Here is a 23045-nt window from a genome sequence, read left to right as displayed (position 1 = left end):
AGTCCCATGGTTGGTATTACAGGCAGGCAAGGCTTTTATGTTCCCCTCAGAAGGTAATTTCAAAGAAGATTGTATTTGGCTTGTTATATACCTTTGTGCTGGAAAGACTGAGACAATGGAAAGAGTATCAAAGCATAACTTTTCTTTTTCCAATTTCTGGGAAAGCTGCCCTTTTCATCTTTGCTGTAACCTTTAGTTTGATGCATCTTACCTTGTACAAAGTACTTTCTGCAGAGTTTCTGAAAATTATTTCAGAACACTTTATTTGCCTAGATACAAGTAACTTCACTCTGACCTTTCTAGTGTTGCTTTCCTTTCTTTTTTTTCTTTCTTCCTTTCAAGAATTTTTTCTCCGCTCAGACTTTTTTTGGTTCAATTCTAGTTAGTTGGTTTTTCTTGTTAATCTGTACAGTATTCCAACTAAGTCATGAGGGGTGTGAAATAGATAAAATAAATCAGCATAAATACATACCTAAATGCACTGCTGAAGAACTATAGGTTATAGCTGTAACATAGCATCTTTCTAGTGGTGGGTTGATTTTTCTATTTCTGTACCCTTCATTCTAGTGGTGAGTACCTTTATTCAAAGTAATAATAACATCAGTGGTGATGGGACCTTAGTAGTCAGACCAATTAATGCTATTACTACCAGTTGATTCTTAGTATTAGACAAGATATACAGTGGAAGAATTAATTTAGGTCAAGTTTTCTCAGCAGTTATATTTTGTCTTTGCCTTTTAATTTATTTTTTTAAAGAAAAAATTTACAGTATTTGACTAGAAGAAAAATCGTACCCTTCTGGAAGTATTGCTGTTTTGTTCCAACAAGCTGATAGGTAAACTGGACTATTTAAAGAAAATTCCTGTTGCAAGACTGTGGAAGAAAAGGGAAGTATCATTTTCTCTGGCTTTGGTGTGGCCCCATAGGGCTGTAATCTGGATCCAGCTCTACTTGCAAGCAAAACCTTGTGGAAAGTTCTTGGTACTTTCTACCTTAATACTCATTAGAGTATTTTGATACCTTCTCAAAGCTGTTTCCACTAGGAGCCTAGGCACACCCTAATTTTGTGGGTTTTAACCAAAGGTACACTGGCCCCCCAGTCCTTTTTGCATATCTAGGGTTCGTGAATGGTGATGAGCTAGCTTTTGTAAAGGTCTTTCAGCAATTGTTATGGGGTTTTTCTGTGCCTCAGAATATTTCTTAGCCTCCATAGATGTTAGGCCATGTTGCTGTGTCTTGTCTGGTTTGTCTTGTTTAAATGTAGGTTCAAAATGTGGTCTGTACTCTGCTTGGGTCAGGAGAAGGGGAGCGGTGTATGTGACGTGCTGTAATCTTGTTGACATCCTTCTGATGTGGGGGTGCAGGGTTCAGTGAGTCATTTCTGCTGGGGTTTGATTTATCAGAGTGCAGGCCTTTTGATCTCAGTATAAATAGCATGTTCTGCAGTTTCATTGCTGGGGACACTGCCCTGACATGTGCAGACCACCTTTTTCACTTGTTTGTCTGCTGGAGCTTACAAAGACGTATGCTTTCATTCAAACCAGTCAACGTGTCTGTTACAAGTGCCTGAACAGTTATAACCAATGAAGTAACTTACCAGTCAATTAGCAATAATGATTTCATCAAGAAAGATGTGACCATTGCTTCCAGGTTCTTAGCAAGTTATAGAGATGAGTCAAATCATTATGTCAGTGTGGCATTAATCTATAGGCATGTCTTTGAAGTGCTTACAATTTAATTAATGTAAATTTTCATTTGCATTTAATGCACTTGATGTAGCCCTTGAAGAAGGGTGACAGATTACTTCTTTTTTTTTTTTACTGCCTGCCTCAATGAAAAAGCAGCAGCAGCCAGGGTCTGAAGCCACAGCAGGCAGGACTGAGCAGGGACTACTGCTTCATCCCATAATTTCTTTCCACTTGAATGCTGTAAACCCCAATCCTAAAAACTGCTGAATGAATGGCTTACTGGTCATTGCTAAATCCCTGTCCTCTCCAATGCAAATGCTTTGTAATACAACTGGACACTTAATGCTGTGTAGCAGCAAGGGGCTTCATTATACCCAGGAGGAGGGAAATGATAGCTAAATATTTGGGGTTAAGTTTATAATGTGCAGGTATTATTGCAGCATGGGCGTCATGACAGGTGTCTTTTGAATGGATTTAGCTTAGTATTTGTCAGCTCACTTGGCCATTTGCTAGAAGGTAGAGCTATAATGCCTACAGGAATGTTGACAGAGTCCAATTTTACCTATGGGTTAGGGTGATGGTCCAGTAGGAACAAGTTATTCTGCATTGAGGTTTCAGTTTCTGTAAGACTGAAAAGAAAATAGCTATCAGGAAGGATTTTCTAACCTCTCACATTAACCTTTAGTTGATTTTGTTAGCTTTTCATTTACACATGGTGTGTAGTTAGATTGGTGTGAGCATCAGAACTTTGAATTTAGATTATTTTCAAAAGCAGTAACAGTGCTTTCTAGAGAAGCCTCCTAAGCAAATGTAATAGAAAGTTGATATAAAAGCTGGGATTTCAAAATTACGGAAATTGATTGGTAGTGAAGAAAAATGATTTCTTAAAAAATTAAAATATGTTGAAAAAATTTAGTTTGCATTTGCAAACATGTTAGATGAGAATACCAACTAGAAGGACAATAACAAAAGAAATGCCAAATCTGTGTGTTATTGCAAAGTCAGGGTATGCACATCGTGTTTGCACATTTCTGTAAATTGGGCATTCTTCCTTTTTGCTTTCCAACACTGAAAATAAACTACTTGATTTCTTCTGGTTCTAACATCTCTTGCAAGTAAGAGTGTTGTTGAAGGGGAACTCTCTCTTAACATCAAATCTCATTTCCTGCATCTGGGGTACCTATGGAATTACCTGGATTGGTTACTAAGAGAGTTGTCAATTTAACTAAATTTGGAGTTTAGGCCAAATTTGGCTTCCATATTCAAAAAAAAAAAAAAGCAGAAATGTCATTCTGTATTAATCTTATATGTTTATTTCACTTTAGTGATATGTGGGCACATTAACAAATTGCTGTGAAGTAAGCTAGCATGTGAATTTACAGTGCATGAGCTGAGCATTGCTAATAGGAATGTAGCAGCAGACACCGAATTTGTCACCACCAAATGCTGATGTGATGAACATTCAGGTTGCAGTCTATTCTCTGCTGCTTTATTCATGTCTCCTTACAGAAAACAAGCCCCTTACTCAGACTTGCAAGTAGTCCAGGTTGAAAGTCCAGTGGGGGATCCTGTCATCATCTTTATAAGTTCACATTGACAGTGTAATATTGATCACATGTGATAAGAGTATTAAATGTACTAAATTTAAATGGTGTCTTCCTTGTCAAAGTGATAGGTATCCTTTAAAGACAATAAGAAGATTCACACAGGTATTTAGCCTGTTACACTACCTTAGCCCCCTCTGGTGATGTTCTCACTTTCTTGCAGCTTCCTGCACCTGTTACTACAGAATAGGTAGAGGTACAGCTCAGGTGGCCAAATGGGAGATGTTTATATCCTCTATTTCCCAGTCTGTTGTGCTGTAGACTGGCCTTCAAATAAACTTAAGCAAATATCTTTATGGATGTGTGTACTGCATTTCCTTCAGGTGGTCTTAAATTTTCAACAATAACTGCTTAAATTAAACCAAGTACTTTTAAATTTAAAATGCTACTTGGAGATGCATCTGTAGATTTAATTTATTTGTGTTGGATTTACACTTCTTTTAAAATGGTGCAATTTTCAAACATTGGAAAAAAACTTTAAATTACTGTCATTTAAATGGAAATAGTGGACAAATATTCCAGGTTTTTTATGCCTGCCTGTACAGCTAGTTTGAGGCTAATGCCCTAGGGCTGAGCAAAGTAATTAAGCAAACTGCTTCATTTAAACTCTTGCAGGTAATAGACAAACCATGAGCAATGCATCCTATGTATTTTCATTTGTGATATGATATTTTATCAAATACACAGCACCATCTGTCTATATTTATTTTTCAAAATTTAAAGGAACAGTGAAAATAAATTTGATGTTAATGTATATAACATGGTTAAAGATGGTAATAAAACCACTGTATTTAGCAGACTCCAAGACCTGGGGATTCCTCCTTCCTAGCTCTTGAAGGCCAGCCAGGTCCAAGTGTCTCCATCCCTGTCTGATGGATGTGACTGCTGAAGTTCCCATGTGCAGTCAGGACATATTCTAGAGGTGCATTAAGAGGACACTGATGCAGCTGCCCACACAGAGAGCCTCCAACAGCCCTGCCTTTGCAGCACCCCTGTATAGTCCTGCCACAACTCACCTGCAACATGCTACAGGTAGCCAGGCTTTGATCCTCCTCCTTATGTTCACTGTCAAATAGATGCACAGGCTTGCATCCTTCACAAGTGTCCTCATGCTCATGGACCCTTCAAATACCAGCAGAGGCTCTCAGTCCAGTACCCGTGCTTGTGCCCTGACCCTGTGCAGCCACCAGCACAGAGCTTGGGTCTTTTCAGATCAGCAGGTCCATCTGGGAGATTGCTAATGATGCACTCAGGATTAAATTCACAAAAACAAACACACAAAAACTGTTTTCAGTTTCTAGGGCCCTGGGACCCACCATCAGCCTCTGATCCCTGCCACCCAGCTCTCCCAGCCCCCATGATCTGCAGACCCTTTTTGATGAAGAAGGTGCTGTCAGAGTCTGTGCATCCCCTTGTGAGAATGCAAACACTGAGAAAAATCAGCATGTCAGCTGAAGGGTATTGCCCTGACAGTGTGAGCTCTACCTGATCCATAGGGAGAATGGCTCTCTAAAATGAAAACTTTCAAGGGCGCTACAGAGATAGAAATCCAGATCTTGATTTATTTATCAGTTATTGGGCCTTTCATTTTTAAAATTAAGCAAAAGAAACCCTTTCAGTCTTCACACCTGCCTCTGGGAGATGAAAACCCTTGCAGATGGCAAGGTGAAGTGAATAATACTGAAGAATGAAGTAGTCTTTGAAAAGATTAAATAAATACTGCAGATACATATTTCAGATAAAAATATAATTATGGAATAAATTAACAGGTTGAAAGTGTAGTTAGAGATAGTGCAAAGATGCTAGTATTGGAAAACCTGTCTTTGCCAGCTGAAGCTACTCATCATCTCCTTTAACTGTGATGATATTATACATTCTCTCTCCTACCCTTATTTATTTACTATATACCTTGCTTAGCACAAGGAATATCTTAAATTATTATATTAATACCTGTACCTTCTTTAAAGAAACTAGGAATGTCATGAGTCAGGAAAAATAAAACTATGAAATGTAATGTCAAGTTCTGGGAAAACATTTCCATAACCTTAAAGGAAGCAAAGGGAATTGGGTCAAATAAGCCTTGTATGTTCTAAAGTATTTTCCAAAACTCATCAGATAACTGCTTTCTATTTGGACTTGTGAATAATAATTTCTAATACTTTAACTCAAAGTTGATTATTTTTCCCCTTCAGCATAAGGAAAATATTTTCTCTCTCTTAAATAGAAATGATACCGAAGTAAAGTAATGGCACATTATAAAAGTACACATAGAGTAGTTCCAACCTGACTGCATTTTTTCACATTTATTTGATTTAGCAAGTAAATTTGTATTTTTAATTCCTGTTTTGAACGTCATTTATAGAAATATGTGATGTATGTGATAGTCTGGACATTCGTGTCAGCATTTATTTACACAGGTTTTTCTATTTGAAATCTGTTTTCAGTTTATTGCATTATAAACAAATAAAATTACTGCATTATTTGTAGACTTCCAGTAGTAAGCATGCTGTTGCATATGAAATTGTGTGGGTGGTTCTTTGCAGTTTAATTTCTTTTGCTATCTTGGCAGGTGTCCTTAATTTTGCTCTCCAATTTATTTTGTGTTGTTCTGTCCTTAGGAACATGCATGTGTTTTGAATAGAAGATAATCTGTGTAATCTCTGCTGGGGAATTCCCCTTGCACTTTTGCTTTACAATCTTGTGCAAATGTAATTAGCTGTGTTCCAAGAAAAAATTGCATTCAAATTTGTTTATTCATTAGAAGCCAAGAGCAAGATCATCTGTTAAAACTTTATTTTAATGAAATGCAACAGAACTATGCATTACAGGGAATATGCTTTTATAAGACTACAAGGTTATAAGACACTTTGCTGGTCTGCTGAGCAAGATGCTGAAAAAGGTGAACAAATAAAACCTTTGTTTAGTGTGTTAAAGATTCTAGTGTTATTGGAAGGTTAAACATGTATATGAATTATGCATTTGAAAAGGAGTGTCTATAAATAATTCCTAAAGAAAGGATTTGGATATGGTATAACTTTGGGTTATGAGAATGCTTGCATACATTGCTAGGCAAAGAGATGGATATTTCATTTTGCTCTACCACCAAGCTATACTTTTAGAGCATGATCTCAGTGAGGAGTGCATCAATATCTAGAATTTGTGATTTGTCCCACAGCTGCTTTTCCATTTGTCTTTCTCATCTTTGTCATTTACTGTGAATTCAGTAAATCCATCTGTATTAGAGAAGTCTGGCATGTTTAGAGTACTGCCTGTTATTTTTGAGAGTTTACACTGATGACTTTGAAGACATTGACTTAAAATGATTGGGGAGTAAAAAGTTATCCTTTGACACCTCTGTGAGTTTTTAGTTTGATTTCCTGTGGAATCTTATTATTTCTTTGATAATTTTATGCCTAAAGCTGCATTTTTGAACCATTCTTGACTTATTAGATTCTTGTGAAAGGGAAGCCTATCAAAATCCAGTTAAAACTTGTTACAACCTTATGAAACTTCCTTGGATTTATTTTATCCATTCTTTGTAATGGAGGCTGTGCACTTAAATGTTTCTATTGATGCTCTCTAGATGATTGGTAAATTTGGATGACACATCTGTTGTCACATCTGACATCTGTTTCTTTTTATTCTGTCTTCAATATGTGAGACTTCATATTCTATGTGTAGATGACCTGCTGGTGGTCACGTGAAAAACATTTCCAGTTTGGTGACATTGAGAAAAGAGGGTCTATAGTTCTGTTCAGTGAACATTGAATGTATCTTACCAATGGCTTCTTTTAATCCTGAAATTCCACTGGGAGTTGGACTGTCCTTGTAGCAGCAAGCTAAAAGACCATCTTTACTTGAAGATCTGTGTGATTTTGCAGATATGATCCCATATGACATACATAGTCAAGTAAGAGAGGAGTGGTGATGAATGCAGCCCACATATGGTATGGTAGCTCAGTCACAGAGCACGGACTGAAAGTCTTATAATCAGCACAATGTCCCAGCACTTACAGAGTGATCAAAACTTCAGGTGGCTGAGTATGCCATTTCAGGCATCTGTCATGAGAAGAAAAATAAGAGCTACATAGACTAAAGTTTAGGAAAAAGAAACAGTCAGAGTAGCCTGGGTTTATATTGCATGTGATATAATCCAAAAGTACATCAAAAACAGGGAGTGTCTTTCCTTGCTCCTTAGAATCACTTTTGACTATCAGCTTCCATGTGGGAGATACACATATATATATATATATGTATGTAAATATATAAACTTCCATGTCTTGATACAACTTGAAGGGTGATGTTTTTGATAATGGTTTTGTCAGCTGATTTGGTACAGATGAGTGTTGGACTAGATTTAATCTAATAAAGATTTCCCTCTCCCATGTTCTTGTTTATAATCTTCAAGAGGAGAATCCAGATCTTCAAGGAAGATTAAGGTGAATAAATTAAAGGGTGTAACAACCTTAAGAATTTGTCAATCCCCCTATGAATGAACTCTTATTCAGAAGGGACTCTTTGGGTTTTAGGTGCATACCTACAGCAGTATTGTTTGCAACAGGTGATGTTACCCCTTTTAGCTCTTTCACAGCCACCTTGTCAATTAAAAAAAGTCATCAGAGACAAGCGTGCAGGTGACTTGCCATCAATCCACTGCGAATCCCAGAGGCTTCATTAAAGCTGCCCACACAGCTGGGATTTACAGTGACTCCAAACTTGGCTGAGAGGCAGGTGTGCTTCATTTGGGTGGCTCTGTGGGTGAGTGTAATAACCTTGGAAAGACAACTTCAGGTGATAGAAAGCTTTTCAGTAAACACACTGACATAAGGATTTAATATGCTTCTAATTTTAGTATGTGGTCTTGATGTATTTAGTTGATTGGTGTTTAATTCTTAAAATGTCTTCTGAGAGATGACCTAAATCTTTCCAGAATTATAAATAATAGCTGGAATGTTTTGATGTTTCAGGAAAGTTTGAATAAAAAAAAAAAAGAAAAAAGAAAATATTTGTTCCAGCTGTGAATTCCTGAGAGTGAAAGTACAGTCTGTTGTAAGATACCAAATTAGGATACTCCTTTGACATTACAGAATCATAAATCACATTCAGTCTGAAGAAGTGTTTTGATTCTAAGAACACTAGTTACCTAAATATGTATGTTAGTTGGCTCGTTATATTTGCTGGTCTGTTTCAAAGTATTTCTATTGTCTTTGGACTCACTTGAATTGTGCAAGTTTAATTGTTTTTAATCTTTAGTTTGATAGTCCCTACAGATCTAGGAAGTAATTTTGCTTAATTTTATTATATGAGAAACTGGTAGCACTTATAATTAAGATTGCTTAATTCTTTCCATTAAGTGATTGTGTTTTCAGTTTCTTGTAGCTACCAGACTTCAGTTCTTCCAACTGGAATATTCTGTCTGCCTCAAGCTGTTCTCTTGGGGTTTCTTTAAACAATTTAAACAAAAATGCTTTGGCCATTTCTAAATGAAACTAGAAATGGAACATGATTCTACTCAGATTAAAGTTTGTTTTTTCAAAGAGTACAGTTAAGGAACTCAAGAACCATCCATATTTTTCCAAGCCTTGTGAAAATATTCACATCTAGTTTCTCCATCTGGAGTTTTTGGAGTTCAGCTGCTCCATTCTGCAGGGCTGTGTGTGCTGAGCAGGCGTGCTCAGGCACCCCCAGGTGGGGAGGAGCTGAGCGAGTGGTTCATGTTGCTGGATACTGTTGTGGCACCAGACAGTAGAATGGGAAGCAGTGTCTGGTTAGCTACCTCCCAATTGATAAATGCTTAACTTACATTCTTCAAATCTGGTTCTGTTACATGACACTCTGAATGTTTTTAGACAAATTCTCATGCTGGGAATGTGTACCTTAGTAATACATAGTTTATATCTGACTATAAATTGCACCTCCATATCCCTTTGCTAGGGCTGCCTTTGCTGCAGTTAATTTACAAGTGTGTTTGCACTTTTAAGCCAAACACTATGGCTTATGACATCCTTAGGTTGAATTTCTGCTGTGAATTGCAGCAGCTGCAATTTCCAGGGCCTCTGCTTTCTGGATTAAAGGCTTAAAAAGGGAGCTTGCACCTATTTAGAGCAGCTGAGGAGCTGTAAGTCCAGCTACATGAAGTAAAGATTGAACTGAAATTTAATCAGAGCCAGACTGAAGACAAACAGAAAAACAATTCTTTGGAAGTTTCCTGCACAGAGAAAGAGGGCCAGAACAACTAATGGTGGTAGGGTATGTGGGTTTCTTAAAGAAAGTCAGTATTAGCTTAATCACTTTGCTACCCCCTCCTTGGTCACTTAACTTTTCCACTCTTGAACTCCTTCTCTGATATATTACAATAGCACTTGGTCAGTTTGTGATCCTTGAGGAAGATCTGCCTCCCTTTTTATTGCTTCCCTCTTTTGTTTTAAAGTGATTCTGTACTACTGTTCTTGGTTGAAATGAATCAGTGGTTTGTTTATCTTGGCATTTCCAGTCTGCTGAGTATAGTGCAGCTTTTAGTGAGTTTTGCTTTATTTTAATTTCAAAAGTAATGATTACAGTTCCGAGATTTGAGTTTACAAATAGCCAAATTAATGATTTTTTGCTTGGTTGTTCTCTAGTTTAAAATACTGAATCAGTGAAGTAGTTACAATTTTTGAATTAAAAATACTATGGGCATAGTTGATCCTCATCTCCACCCGTTTATGCTTCTGCACTGCTCCAGTGTTATCTCACAGTCTTGCTTTCCAGCAGGGCAGCCTGTGCATGCTGAACATACCTCTGCTCGGTATTGTATTTCATCTTTTTTATTCCGTGTGCAGTGAGCCATGCAGAAGCTTTCTGCCCAAGGCAGATGTGCCCTGGGGTCAGGGAGGGGCAGTGGCTCCATCCCCTCTGCTCCTGGCTAGCAGGAAGCCTCACCCTCAGGTGTTGGGGACTGCAGCATCAGTTCTGCCCTTAATACAATGCCTGACTTCTTTATTTATTCTTGCTCCTTGCCAAGAAATGACAATTGAACAATTAAGGCACAAAGCAAGAGAGGGTTTAGCAAATCATGAACTGTTTTTAATTTGCCTCATTAAGCTGCTGTTAACTACTTAAAGCCATCTGCTTAAAAATAATTTGCACATCTTAAGTTTGCTCTAGAGAGCAGGTAGACCTTCATTAGAACAGGCTTCATTATTAATGTTATCTTTAGGGGGCTGTCAGTTGTTGTGGGAAACATGCTCACTGAACCAAACTTTCCCTGTAAACAAAAGGAAGTGGCACATGTTGGTAACTTGCAGTCTGTGGCCATAACTGTATTCTTGGGAACCACTGCCATTCATGTGGAAATTGGCTTGCTGTGGAGGAAGTTATTTACAGATATTAGGTAGGTCTGGGAATGACAAATGAGGAAGAGCTGTGTGAATGCATTGTATCCCTGGTATCTACAACTGTCCCCAAAAATTAGTCCTGAAGAGAAAGAACAGCCAGATCTGTCTCAGTGCCTCACTGAGGAGGGGGAACCTTGTTGTCCAAGCCTTGAGGAGCTGTTTGTGGTAAAAGAACTGTTTATTTGTCTCCCTATATTTGTAAAGAAACAGTTTCGCTTACAGAGAACAAATCACCAGAGCTCTGCAGACCCTCCCTTCTCTCTGGGGCTGAGGTCCAGTGGCATTTCAGTGAGATGTGTGACACTGTCTGACCTCCTGCCTGGTGCTGGGGCTTAGTGCCGACCTGCTTCTTGTCTGGGAGACTGTGTCAGAAGTGAGCTCATGGGTAGCTGATACCAATAAGATCATTTGGAATGAAACTATCTTTAAGAATATTAATAATGGTGGTATGAGGTTTTAAAAGAAGGTCCCCCTCTCAGTCTGCGAGAAAGAGGTAGATCTGGTTTTCAGCATATTAGCTGAGACACAGTATGTTACTGAGTATAGGTCTTTTATCAATACATTAAAAACTCATTAGAGTGCTGAGATTGATTGGTGTGTTGTTCATTGAGGGGGTTTTGTTCAGTTGAGTGCTGATGATTAAGAAGAAAAATGCCAATATTTAACAGGATGTAAATGTAGTGAGCAAAAATGTTGCTATGAACTTGAAATATCACTGTCTTTCTATGAAGGTTTTATTTGTCCCTTTTTGGGAAGAAGAATCCTTACTAACTGCACAGGTTTGCACACAATATGCTTTCAAGTGTGACAAACCAGAAAAAGTACAGGGTTTCTTGTAATTGCTTTTGGTTGCAAACGTTGAAGGTATTCTTTCCAACTGCAGTTACTGTGTCTTTCAGTTTGAAAATAATTCCAAAGTAATCCTTGACTGGAATCCTTTTATGTTTCCCCAGTCATCTGTGCCTACATTTGAAAAAATGCAGAATGAAGAAATTACCCAAATTTCTCTTGATTTGAAGGAATGAATGTTCTAAAAAATGTATACATTGAACAGAACATGTGGCTTCAGCCACATTTGTTGTGCTATCATACTTCTGTTCTTTTTCCTATATTTGTCTTAATCTGGAATGAATTCTACTTAAGGATTTCACTGTAAAACAGCTCTTCAAAAATAAAAAAAAACTTTACATGACAAAGAGCTAATTGAATTATTCTTGTAGATCAAATATGTGAAAGAGCTAATCTACTAATTTTCAAAATGCTTGTACTTACTGCTTATCTTCTCAGTTGTTTACTGAGGAGTACCCAGTGTCAAAATGCTATTTTAAGCTTAGTTATTCAAATCACAAGTTACTCCTTTTTAGTACTCTGGATTGATATGGAAGGTTAGGGCCAGTGTGAAAACGTCAGTTTATGTGGAAAACATTTTTCTGAGCAAAACATTCTGAGTTGAGCTGACTGAAATCTTTGAATCCATCTGAGCTATAGCTCAAAGAGAGGAGAAAGTGATAACCACCATGGGCCTTCTGATAAGTTTGGATGGGGAGGTTTGCTTTTAGGAGAGAATGATATGCGGAGACCCAATTTCTACAGTCTTCACCCATTATATATTTGCTAAGGAATCTTGGAAAATATTTCTTTAGCATTTCTGCTCTAGGTAAGAGCAAATTGTCCAAGACCCACAATTTGTCACAAACTGCGTTTTAAGAATTTCTACTTATAGTTCTTATAAAATGCAGCAAATTCTGCTTTAGCAGACGCTAGCAGAAAAGCTGAAGAAGCTGAAGAAGACCTTGCCAGGTTAAATGCAGTTAATGCAGCTGCAGAAGCTGGAAAACTCATTGTTTAAACCTCAGTTCAGCTGCTGCATTGGCCTCCTTTTCACTTCCATCTCCTTTTGGCTATTTTTGTGGATGGGGAGGGGACAAGACATAAAGACATCTGCATCTTGATGTGGCCAGCTCCCCTGAAATACCATCGTATGTTCCCACCAGAAATATTTCATATGTCCTTCTCCTGCTGCTGAGGAGAAGGAACAGGATCCGTTTGCCTTTTTTGACAGGTCTTCCCTCTGGTCCAGCTGTGAAAGCCATCAGCTGGGGAGTGGAGTAGCCCACTGCTGAATGAGAAAGGAGCCTTGAAAACTCTAGGCTGGTCAGAGCTGGAGTGAGGTATGCATAAAAGGAGCAAGGAGAATGCTGCTGCTGGGAATTGGAAGGCCCTTGAAAGGCCTTAGTTTCTTACCATGTGCTTGTCTGCTTCTGAATGGGAGGAGGATCTGAATAGGAGAGGCTTGAGCAGCCCTGCTCTCTGCACGAAGAAGGTGCAGAAAAGGCTGTCTAGGGGATGAACTCTGTGTCCCCCAGTGCTTCTGGTGTCTGTGTTCCCTATACTCTTGGCTGAGAAGCAATGTGAAGGAGAAGGGCTGCTGACAAGAAGAGAAGGACAGTTCTCAAATGACTACCTGAAGAAGTCATGAAATGGGATGTGTTGCTGATAATTGACTTTTGAAAGACACCTGGAATGTGGGTTTCTCTGTTCAGGAAATGATCCTTTTCTGCTCATCTTCCTGCTCTTTCCTGTCCCAGTCCCAGCTGGAGCTACTATAAGAATGCTGCTGAGAGTTCAACAGCTTGTCCTTGTTGGGACCTGAGTGCATCTGTCAAGGAAATCTGGTTGAGGATCATCCCTTACTGAAATGACAGAGCTCAGCTGGGGACAAGGCAGCAGCTTAGCAGAAGTAGTTTTAAACTGTCTCTTGTCAAGTCAGTCCCTGAGCAGTGCTTGCATGAGTTGTAGCTTTGAAGTCTTGGAATAGTTTGTGGTTTTTAACATTTTTTTCCTGAAAACCACATACCCTTGTTTCTACTTAAGAATGTAATTGTAAATCGAAGGAATAATTTCCAGCCCTTGTGTTTGTATAAGAAAGTGACTCATGACCTGAATGTCCTCTTATAGCTCAGGGTGAGAAATCTTATGAAAACTCATAATCATTGAGTAACTGGGTGTGAAAAGACAGTCAAGGAGATTCTGAGGTATAAGATAAGGGCATGAAATAATTTGCTTCAAATTCACACCTTGAAACTAAATGGGAAAGCTACAGGCTCTCTACTTGCTCTTTCCTTTGTTTAAAAATCCATTTTTATGTAGCAGAGGAGCCAAGAGGCAGCTAGAAGAGTTAGAATAGCAGCATCTACCAGCTCTAACCTCCTACTCACATCTACAGAGACAAGCAGACATACTGTAGTAGGGTGGTGCTTGGAGGAAAAAAGAACAGAAGGAGAGCTCAACCTCTCTTTTGCACTTTTATCCCAGAAAAACTGTGAATAATACCGCTTTTTGAGGTATTCTGTAAAAGGAAGTGTCATCTTTTCTTCACCCAGTGAAAGGGTGCTTGCATGACTCAACCAGCCATGCTTAGGGCAGTGAATTTCTGGCATTGTGACAATGTTGGTGTTAAACATTTCCCTTGCTTAGCTTCAGGAGTCTAAGACTGTTCTGGTGCTACTGCTTTGAGAGCTGTAACATTAGCAAAGAGAAGGTTATCTGTATGCTGGTTGGAGTCACTTATTAAAACTCACAGTGTGCTGCTTTTTGAATGAAGGGTGTACTGAGTGCATACCCTGGTTGGAACTGGAGCTGCAAGGCTGCCAGACCTTCAGTGGGCTTTTTGTGGGCAACTGTGATAGTTCAGCCAAAGAGAAACATAGATAGTTCTCAAGTGGCCTGTCAGCACAGAATAGCAGTGACACTATTTGTGAAAGGCAATCTCTGCAAGGGGAAAAAAAAGGGAGGGGGGGGGGAACAAAAAAGAAATCTGTGTGTTAGGAGGTTCAGTTTATGTGCTGGTGGATTCTAATAGTCAAGCAGTTTTACCCTGTGGCACATGGCACAGCTCTGCATAGCTGCTCAGGCACAGTGGAACAGAGCAGGGCTTGTATAGTACACTGCAAAGGCAGCTTGCTTCCCTTTTGACTAAAGTAATTTCAATAAGAACATTTAATTGAGGAAATTAATTAGTCTGCTGAGTAATTACCCTGTAAGAAATAAAAATCTACTGGAAGGATTGGATCCTATGTAGTTCATGGATGGCAGCTTGTAGCCAGCCACATGACCTAGTTACATCCTGGATACAGAGGTCTTAGGAGGTTTTCTGCATGCTTTTTTCACATACCCCTTAAAAATCCAAAAACTAAAACCCCCAAACCCTAGCAGCAAAACTATTAGGTTCTTTGGAATGAAGTAAAAGGTCAAAGTACATTTTTGGTATGAGGGATAGCCTGCGCAGAATGACCAATAGGGAACACATACAGAAGGTTCTGTGCCTGGGATGTAAGTTTGGAGGCGAAAGAGTGCAGTGCAGCTTTCTCCTGCTAAACAGGCTAAAAATGTTTATAATTCTACAGCAGTAGGCCTTAAAAACATACGTTTATGATTTGAATAAATCTAAGGTGCTATTGCATAACAACTTCAACCTTTTTTTTTTTGTTTGTTTTCTTCCCTCTTTCCCTTCTACAGATCACACATCCGTGGGCGGGCTGGGAGACAGTTTTTATGAATATTTATTGAAAGCCTGGCTTATGTCAGACAAGATGGACACGGAGGCAAGGAAAATGTACGACGATGCAATTGAGGTGATTATAATTCATTGAGTTTTCCAATACAGTGGAACCATATTTAATGATTTTAAGGAAATCAAATTAAATTAAAAAAAGAAACCTAGGCAGAAAAAACACCACCATCCACAGGGCTTGTTTTGATTATGTAAGTTTTAAGAAATCAAGTGATGAATAATACTAGCTTCCACTTTGAGGAGTTTAAAAAGTATTATTGTGGAATACATGTGATGCAGATTATTGTGCTAAAAATAATCAGCTTGTCCCAAATGGTACAATCTAAAAGCCCAAGTTCTAATTTATTAGAAGGAGATCTAGCAGCCTTGAGATGTGTGCAGAACAACCAAGTCTCTTTTTTCCAGTGTTGAGACTTCATCCTTCTAGGACCTAAGTCCCAAATGGTTTTATTACTTGGATTATTTTCTAAGGTATCTACATGTTATATTCCATATTTACCTTGTAAAATGTAGTTCATATCTATTCTTGTTTCTATGGTTCTTTTGTGCTATGGTCTTACTACATGTCACAGACTAAGAAGTGCTTGCCTAAGCAGAGCAGTAATGCAGGATGGTTCCCTGGGATTTGGGATGGGGGCCTTTCTGTGGTGGCTCTGAGCTTTTTGCTGCCCAGCTCTTACTTTCCCAGCTTCCCCATCTTCTTTCAGCAGCCTCTCATAATGGTTCCCACTGTGCCACCAATTCCTCTGCTACAGTTCAGACACATAAAGAGTAGTTGAGCTGGTTTGAGTGAGCTGTGGTACCAGCAGCAGCAGTGACTGTGTAGCCTTGTGCCAGTCCTGATGTGTGGTTGGTGCCTGATGTGTTCCAGGCTCTGTGCATGCCCTGTTGCTTTCAATGTAAGTTTTTACAGCTTAGTTTTAAGTGTGGTTGGTCTTCTAAAGCAAAACACCTGTTCTTGGAATTCTCAAAATTCACATTTTATAAGATATATAGTGAACGTTCTAGTACAAAATTGCTTTGAAGCTGTAATATGTCTTATTCCTGACCTGAATTTGATTACATTTGACTTTCAGCTGCTTTGACTTTTTCCTTCTCTGCATTTTTCCTTCATCTACATCTCTCCTCTCTTCTCTATCTGCACCATATAGTTGGTTACTATAAAAGTTACAATAGACATTCTCTCCTGAAGCAAAAATGCCTTTTTTTTTTTTTTTTTTTTTTTGGTCTCACAAGATAAAACAGATTTTGAATTATTTCTTAAGCTTTTTTCTATGTATTTTCCAGTATTTTCAGTATGGAGACAGCAATGTAATGGTTCTTCTAATGTGATTCTTCTTCTAACTGATTCCTTCTTGGTTTTATCCTCTTCATCCTGCCAGAAGCTCTGCTTGTACTCTTAACCTTTGCCTCAAACCATCATCCACTTTCCAGTTGCTTTATTCTGAAGCTGGCTATAATCTTTTCGATTTACTGCTTTCCTACCACTGTGATTTACATTCCCGATTCCTCAGTGTTTGACCTTACACTTATCTCTATTGCAACACATTGTTCAGGCAAAACCCGTTTTGTCACCTGCTCTCTGTGATTGTACAGAACTGACTTTTTCTTTATCATTATCTATAGCTCCATCAATTTTTGTGTCATCTGCAATTCTTTTTTTCTAGCATTTTTCTTGGAGATCATTGTTAGAAGTACTGCCCAGTATTGAATAAAATATCTATGCAGAATCTTCCTGGGATAAGGATTTTTTTTTTCTTTTATTTTGAATGCTTCTAGCAAGCCAGCTTTTAATCCACTTCATATGTGCTGCCTTGGATTTGTTTAGGACTAATATTTTGTAAAATGCCAAGAAATTCTTGAAATCCCTAATATTTCTAATATCAGCATACACATACCAATCATTTATTTTTTAAACCACATAATTCAATTTATGTAATTGTTTTATTAACTTTTTAAACTATTGATAAAGCATTGGCTGTTTTGCAGTCCTTTTGAATTTCCTTAGCTTTCCAGGGTTTGTTAAATACTACATTACTAGTTCAAAATATTACTTCGGTATTTTTAATAGGTTAAAATACAGTTTATGGGGTCCTGTGGGTTTAAAGATGTTTAGCAGTTGATATCTAGCTTCCATTGTGGTTACTGTTGAAATATTTTACTCTGATTCTTAAAGTGTGGACACTTCAAAATTAGAGGAAATAAAGTCTCCTATTCTTCCTCTTCACTGTAAACTATTTTGCAAACATTTTATACGGGCACATCTCTGAATGGAGACAGAGCAAGGCAAATTTGGGACCAGGTGAAAACACTTTTGTGGATGGGAGGGAGGAAAAGCCAAGCTGCTCCTTTTTTATGTGTGATATGTCCTGCAGTCCAAGTATCAGAGGGCTCCTTCCACTTTTTCTCAGCTAAACCTGCCTCATACATTTGAGTCTGCATGAACTGTACTGTTTTATGTGCTGTGAAACATACTGTGTTTCAGGGTTTGTTGTCTCTCAGGTTCTACTGGACATTGAAATACATAGGCAAAGAGTCATTAAGTAGGATTTGCTTTGTATAGCTGCAATTCGAATTTTTATTTAAATTTTTTAAGAGGCCATTCCCTTACCATTCTTTTGTTATTACCTACAATACAGGTCATCCTCTGTAGCTAACACATCTTATTCTTTGTTTTTCAAAATGTGGAGCAGAAGCTCTTTGCATCATTTGTGCAAGCAGAAGGGGAAAGGTGTAACATGCATTCCTCCCACTCACAGCACAGAGTTGGAAATGTTCTCAGCACCCACCAGTCTAAAAGAATGTCAATGTCCAGCCACACTTTGCTCCCTTATCTTATTACAGCAGTGTGAGTGGAAGATGGAGAACAGAACCTCAGTCCTAAGTCTTGCAGTAGACAGTGATATCATTCCTTGGAGCTCACAGAGAAGAAAAATGCAGCATCTGTTCTTCAGATGTCATGGTTTCCAATCCATGGCACATGAAGTCTTAGCCAGATCAACACATACTTCCTAATATGAGTACAAGCAAGTTGTGTATCCATAACCCCTCTGTATATAACATGGGTGCTGTCTTCCACTGTAAAGGACACTTCATTTCCATATCCTAGTGTGGAAGTTCACAGCTGTGATAAAAGCTGAAATTGTGAAACCAATTGGGAATTTCTTGTGGTGATAAAAATTGAAGATGGACCTCTTAACTTTGCCTTCAACATCATCCTATGAGCCTTCCAGCTAGTCTGGTTTCAAGTGTGTTTTTTTCCTTCTCACATCAGCTGGAGGATAGGTAAGCTTCTTTTTGATCTGCTGCCTTGAGTAGCCTAATCTGTTAGGCTCATAAATTTGATCCTCACTCCTTCTTATTGCACAGCATTAGGTAGCTAAAAGAAGGATTCAGCAGGGTGCTTAACTGTCACAAAATAGCAAGTACTGCTGCAAGACAGCTCAGAAAATGCTATTTTTTTGTAGTCATGAAAAGCACATAAACTTCAGAGAACATTCATGTTTTGCATAGAACCACAAAGCATCTTAAATAGCAAGGGACCCTCAGGAATCATTGAATCCAGCTCCTGGCCCTGCACAGGACACCACTAGAGTCACACCATGTGCCTGAGAGCATTGTCCAAACACTTCCTGAACTCTGTCAGGCTTGGTGCTGTGACCACTGCCCTGGGGAGCCTGTTCCAGTGCCCAACCACCCTCTGGGTGAAGAATCTTTTACTGTTATCCAACTTAAACCTCCCCTGACTCAGCTTCAGGGCATTCCCATGGCTCCTGTCACTGGTCTCAGGAGTGAAGCAATCAGTGCCTTTCTTTCCACTGCCCCCCGTGAGGATATTGAAGGCTGCAATGAAGTCTCCCCTCAGTCTCTTCTCTAGGCTGAACAAACCAAGTGATCTCAACCACCCCTGTTGTTCAGGCATTTCACAGACTAAGGAAGCTCCTTCATTAGTTAATCTCTTTGTCAATATGAACTCAATCTTCTCTTTGGGAGTTGGGGTATACACATCCACTCTGGTATGTGTATACTCCTTGTAGTCCAGCTGGATGTCATTGCTTTGCAGTTCCTGTTGGAGTGCTCTGTGGCCTCATCCATCCAGCCCAGGTTACAAATGCCACATCTATCCCAACCTGCACAAACTTTTCTTATCTCCTGGGCAGTGCTCCCAACAATACCCAGCTGTCCCTCGTTAATTATTGTAAATAGCAATCGTCATTCTTCTGCAGTTGGCAGGCAGTGAGTTGCATTTATATTCTTGAGATGCTTCCTTTGTGACTCTCAAAACCTAACCTAGTTATTAAGTAGCTGATAGAACTTGATTTTCAGATTTCAAAAACTACCCCTTCTATCAAGCAGTTATGTTCAAGTTCAGAAGAGGAGCATGTTATATCTAGAGCATGCTCTTCAGTCAAACCATAAAAGCAAATTCAGTGCAGAGGAGTAGCTCATGCAGAAGTATATAAATTTGGTTTGTGTTGGTTATCCTGATGCTAACCACAGCAATTTTGTCCCACTGGAAATGCTTCTGCAGCTATTTGCTCCTCAACAGTTATGATATTATGGGAAGATACAATTAAAATGGAAATGTCACACAGCATTTGGAAAGAAATGCTTTCCTCTAAGAATAAATAATCCATATGCTTTAGTGCCTTCCTGCTCTTCACTGTTAAAGTGGCTTTCCTTCAAAGAGGGCTTCACTTTTATGTACCATATGGTTGAAAAATATCAGTTTTGTCACAGTCTAGAATAATGGGATCAACAGCATTAATGCTCCAGATCTTGATATCCTTTCCAGTGGTAGTTTTCAGCAGATCCAGTATTTCTTGTACCAGTACTTTCAGACCAAATGAGGCTTGTACAGTTAAACCACATCAGGCTCCTTAGCAGCAGAAGGCAGTCATCAATGCCAGTTTGCATGATGATTAGACAACCACCCTGGCAGCTGTCAGACACTTACTGGTTTCTGCTCTGTCAGTTATTTCTGCCTTCTCTCTGGATCCTGCCATGAGCACAAACCTCAGGTCTATCAGTGCTATTAGTGAAGGAATTCACTAATTCACTCCCAACAGGAGTGCAGACCAGCACTTCTCTTCCATTACTTTCTCACTGTCTAATGCTAGACATAGTAAATACTGCAGTATGTTGGTGGAAATTGTGATCCTTTCTATAAGAGGCTTAAGCAAATATTGTTCCATCTAGTTTGCAAACTTTGGGAAGTTAGATCAGCTATTCTTCTAAGAGGATACCATTTATAAGTCACAAGCAACAACATGTATTAGTACAAATGTGCAGAAAGAAAGCAGCAGTTGCCTCACGTATAAAATAATAAAGTTTTTTGTGAGCAACTACTCTAACAGCCATACTCTAACAGCCATAATTTGAGAATGTGCACTCAGACAGCTGCTATGGAGCAGCTAGAAGGTAGCTGGAGCATTCCTGTCACTTCCTATTAAAGACTGACTGAGGGTACAGGTTTGCATATGTTGCTCACCAAAAGTTTCCAGCATGCATGTGTTTTCTGAGTACTCGCAGAGTGCACAGAACAAGTAAGTACTTCCCGGAGTTAACAGACAAATACTGCTTGAGCCATATAATAAATATTAAATCCTCAAGTAAAAATACAGTGTTGCCTATGTTGTGATTTTCCTGTTAGATTTCATTAGCATTTTTAGCAGTTAGGGTAATTTTTTGTGCTTTGAAATTATATTCCTATAGCTGTCTGTCCCTGTAGTTTATTTTTGTTTTGAAAGCCAGACTTTGCTCAATAAAGGAATGTCAATAAGTAAAACTTGCATGTGAAACAGTATTTGAAAGTTCTCTTAATCTCTTTGTAGGCCATAGAAAAACATCTCATCAGAAAGTCCAATGGAGGACTGACCTTCATTGGGGAGTGGAAGAACGGGCATCTTGAAAGAAAGATGGGCCATTTGACCTGTTTTGCAGGTGGAATGTTTGCCCTTGGAGCAGATGGTTCCAGAGATGATAAAGCTGGACATTATTTGCAGCTCGGAGCTGAAATTGCACATACGTGTCATGAGTCTTATGACAGGACAAGTAAGACCTATTGTTATTCTATTTATTATTCTATTCTGATTATTTCAATAGTTGAAATACAGCAACTGTTGTAATTATCGTTAGGGTTTGTTATAGGCCTTGTCTAACATGCACTGGTTTTATACCAGTATGAATTTTTAATATCTGTCTATTTACTTCTGCTTTACATCATGGTGAGTAAATATAAACCCAGACTTTATGGTTCCTTCATGCATGTTTGTCCTCAGTTTTGGATCAGTCAGCTAAGATGGGTTATATGGGTATGGTGAGGAAGGGATTTGTGTGCACTCTTGTCCTCACAGATATATAGGGAAGTTTATACTTTAATATATACTGTTCTTACAGTTAAGCAGAGGAAAAAAATTGTAAATAGACTTTTTACTGGTGTTAGTAATAGTGCATTCTAAGTACAATTAAACAATAGAGGATGAAGAGTACTGTGCTGACTGTGAGAAGGCTGAAGGCCTGACTAGTGAGGAGGCAGCATCAGACTTCATTGTTGGGCTGGAAGTTTCTCAAGGTCAGTCTTTTGCACCAGGAATATTTTATAGTGACCTTGATGCTTGAAGTGTACTGAGTATGCTTAGGGTGGCTGTATAGTTGCAAAACATAATTAAAATGGAAGAGTCTCAGAATAGCAATCAGAGACATCTTGAGAACTGGACTATCAGAAATAAGAAGTTTGCCAGTAAAAGTCAGGAGCTCTTTGTCTAAAGTGGGAGTTGAAAAATGTCCTGGTCTGTATCAGATGAAGAATTTTCAGCAGAGATTAGATAATATTAAGACTGCCTTAGAAGACATGTGTAATTTGTCACCCTGAATACTCTGTATAAATCTGAATTTCAAGCAGAACAAATGCAGAGACAAACCAACAGAATGAATAGAGTGACAGAGCTTTTATCTTACAGTGGGGAAATATGAGAGATTGGCCAGCTCAGGCTAGACAAATAATATCAAAGAAAGGAACAAATTTATTGCCATCTCAAGGGGTAAACACTGAAGAGAAATAGTTATTTTAAGATATAGAAGAACACAGTTGTAACACAGGCAAGTTTTTAAGCTCGCTGTGGATAAATGTAGGTTGGGGATTGGAAATGGTTTTGCATAGCTATCAGAGAAGTGAGTTTCTGAAATACCTTCCCAGTAGAAATAATTGTAACTATAACTTAAGCAGTTTTAAGATGAGAATTCATGTATTTATTCATAGGATTACATCGTATCATTGTATAGTTTCCAGTCTTTTTAAATAAGTCAGTCACACAAGTGGTAATTTTATTTGGGCAGCAACAGTTTTAAAAAAAGGAAAAGAAAAAAATATGAGTATGCTTAAGAAAAAAGGTAGGACATAGCAGCTATTGTTGCCTTCTGAAAAATTGCATTTAAATGTTTAATTTGACATTTAAAAATAAACAATGTTAAATTTACAGTTGTTTGAGCAGACCTAATTTTATTCCTTCAGATGTTTATTCTGTACCCTAAATAAGTCAAAAGATGGGGGAGATAAAAGTTTTGATTACATATTTAATGACTGCAAAAGAACACATGAGCCAGAAAGACTGAAAGCTGTACAGACAGCTATAAATTTGCAATGCCCTTGTTTTCTTATGTTCACTCATGCAGTCCCAGAAATGTGGATTGTTTATGTTTGGGTGTTTTGGTTTTAATTTTCTGGCCTGATTTTTTAAAGGAAATTAAGAACTTATACATGCAAAACGTCAACTTCTTTGTTATGTTTTAAGAGCAGGATTTG

General features: G+C 38.5%; 1 protein-coding gene across 2 annotated transcripts in view; it reads left to right on the top strand.

The window, feature by feature from the left end:
* Nucleotides 1-23045, top strand: part of MAN1A2 (mannosidase alpha class 1A member 2) — a 131801-nt gene that overhangs the window by 91332 nt on the left and 17424 nt on the right. For both annotated transcript variants that reach the window (XM_021549098.4, XM_021549099.4), the window contains exons 9-10: nt 15187-15302; nt 21076-21295. In XM_021549098.4, the coding sequence (XP_021404773.1) occupies nt 15187-15302; nt 21076-21295 (336 nt within the window). The remainder of the gene's footprint in view (nt 1-15186; nt 15303-21075; nt 21296-23045) is intronic.

The sequence above is a fragment of the Lonchura striata genome, chromosome 1 (assembly GCF_050655825.1).
Source record: "Lonchura striata isolate lonStrDom1 chromosome 1, ASM5065582v1, whole genome shotgun sequence".
Lineage (NCBI taxonomy): Eukaryota > Metazoa > Chordata > Aves > Passeriformes > Estrildidae > Lonchura > Lonchura striata.
Note: the sequence above shows the minus strand (reverse complement) of the source record. Positions and strands in the feature narration are given on the sequence as shown.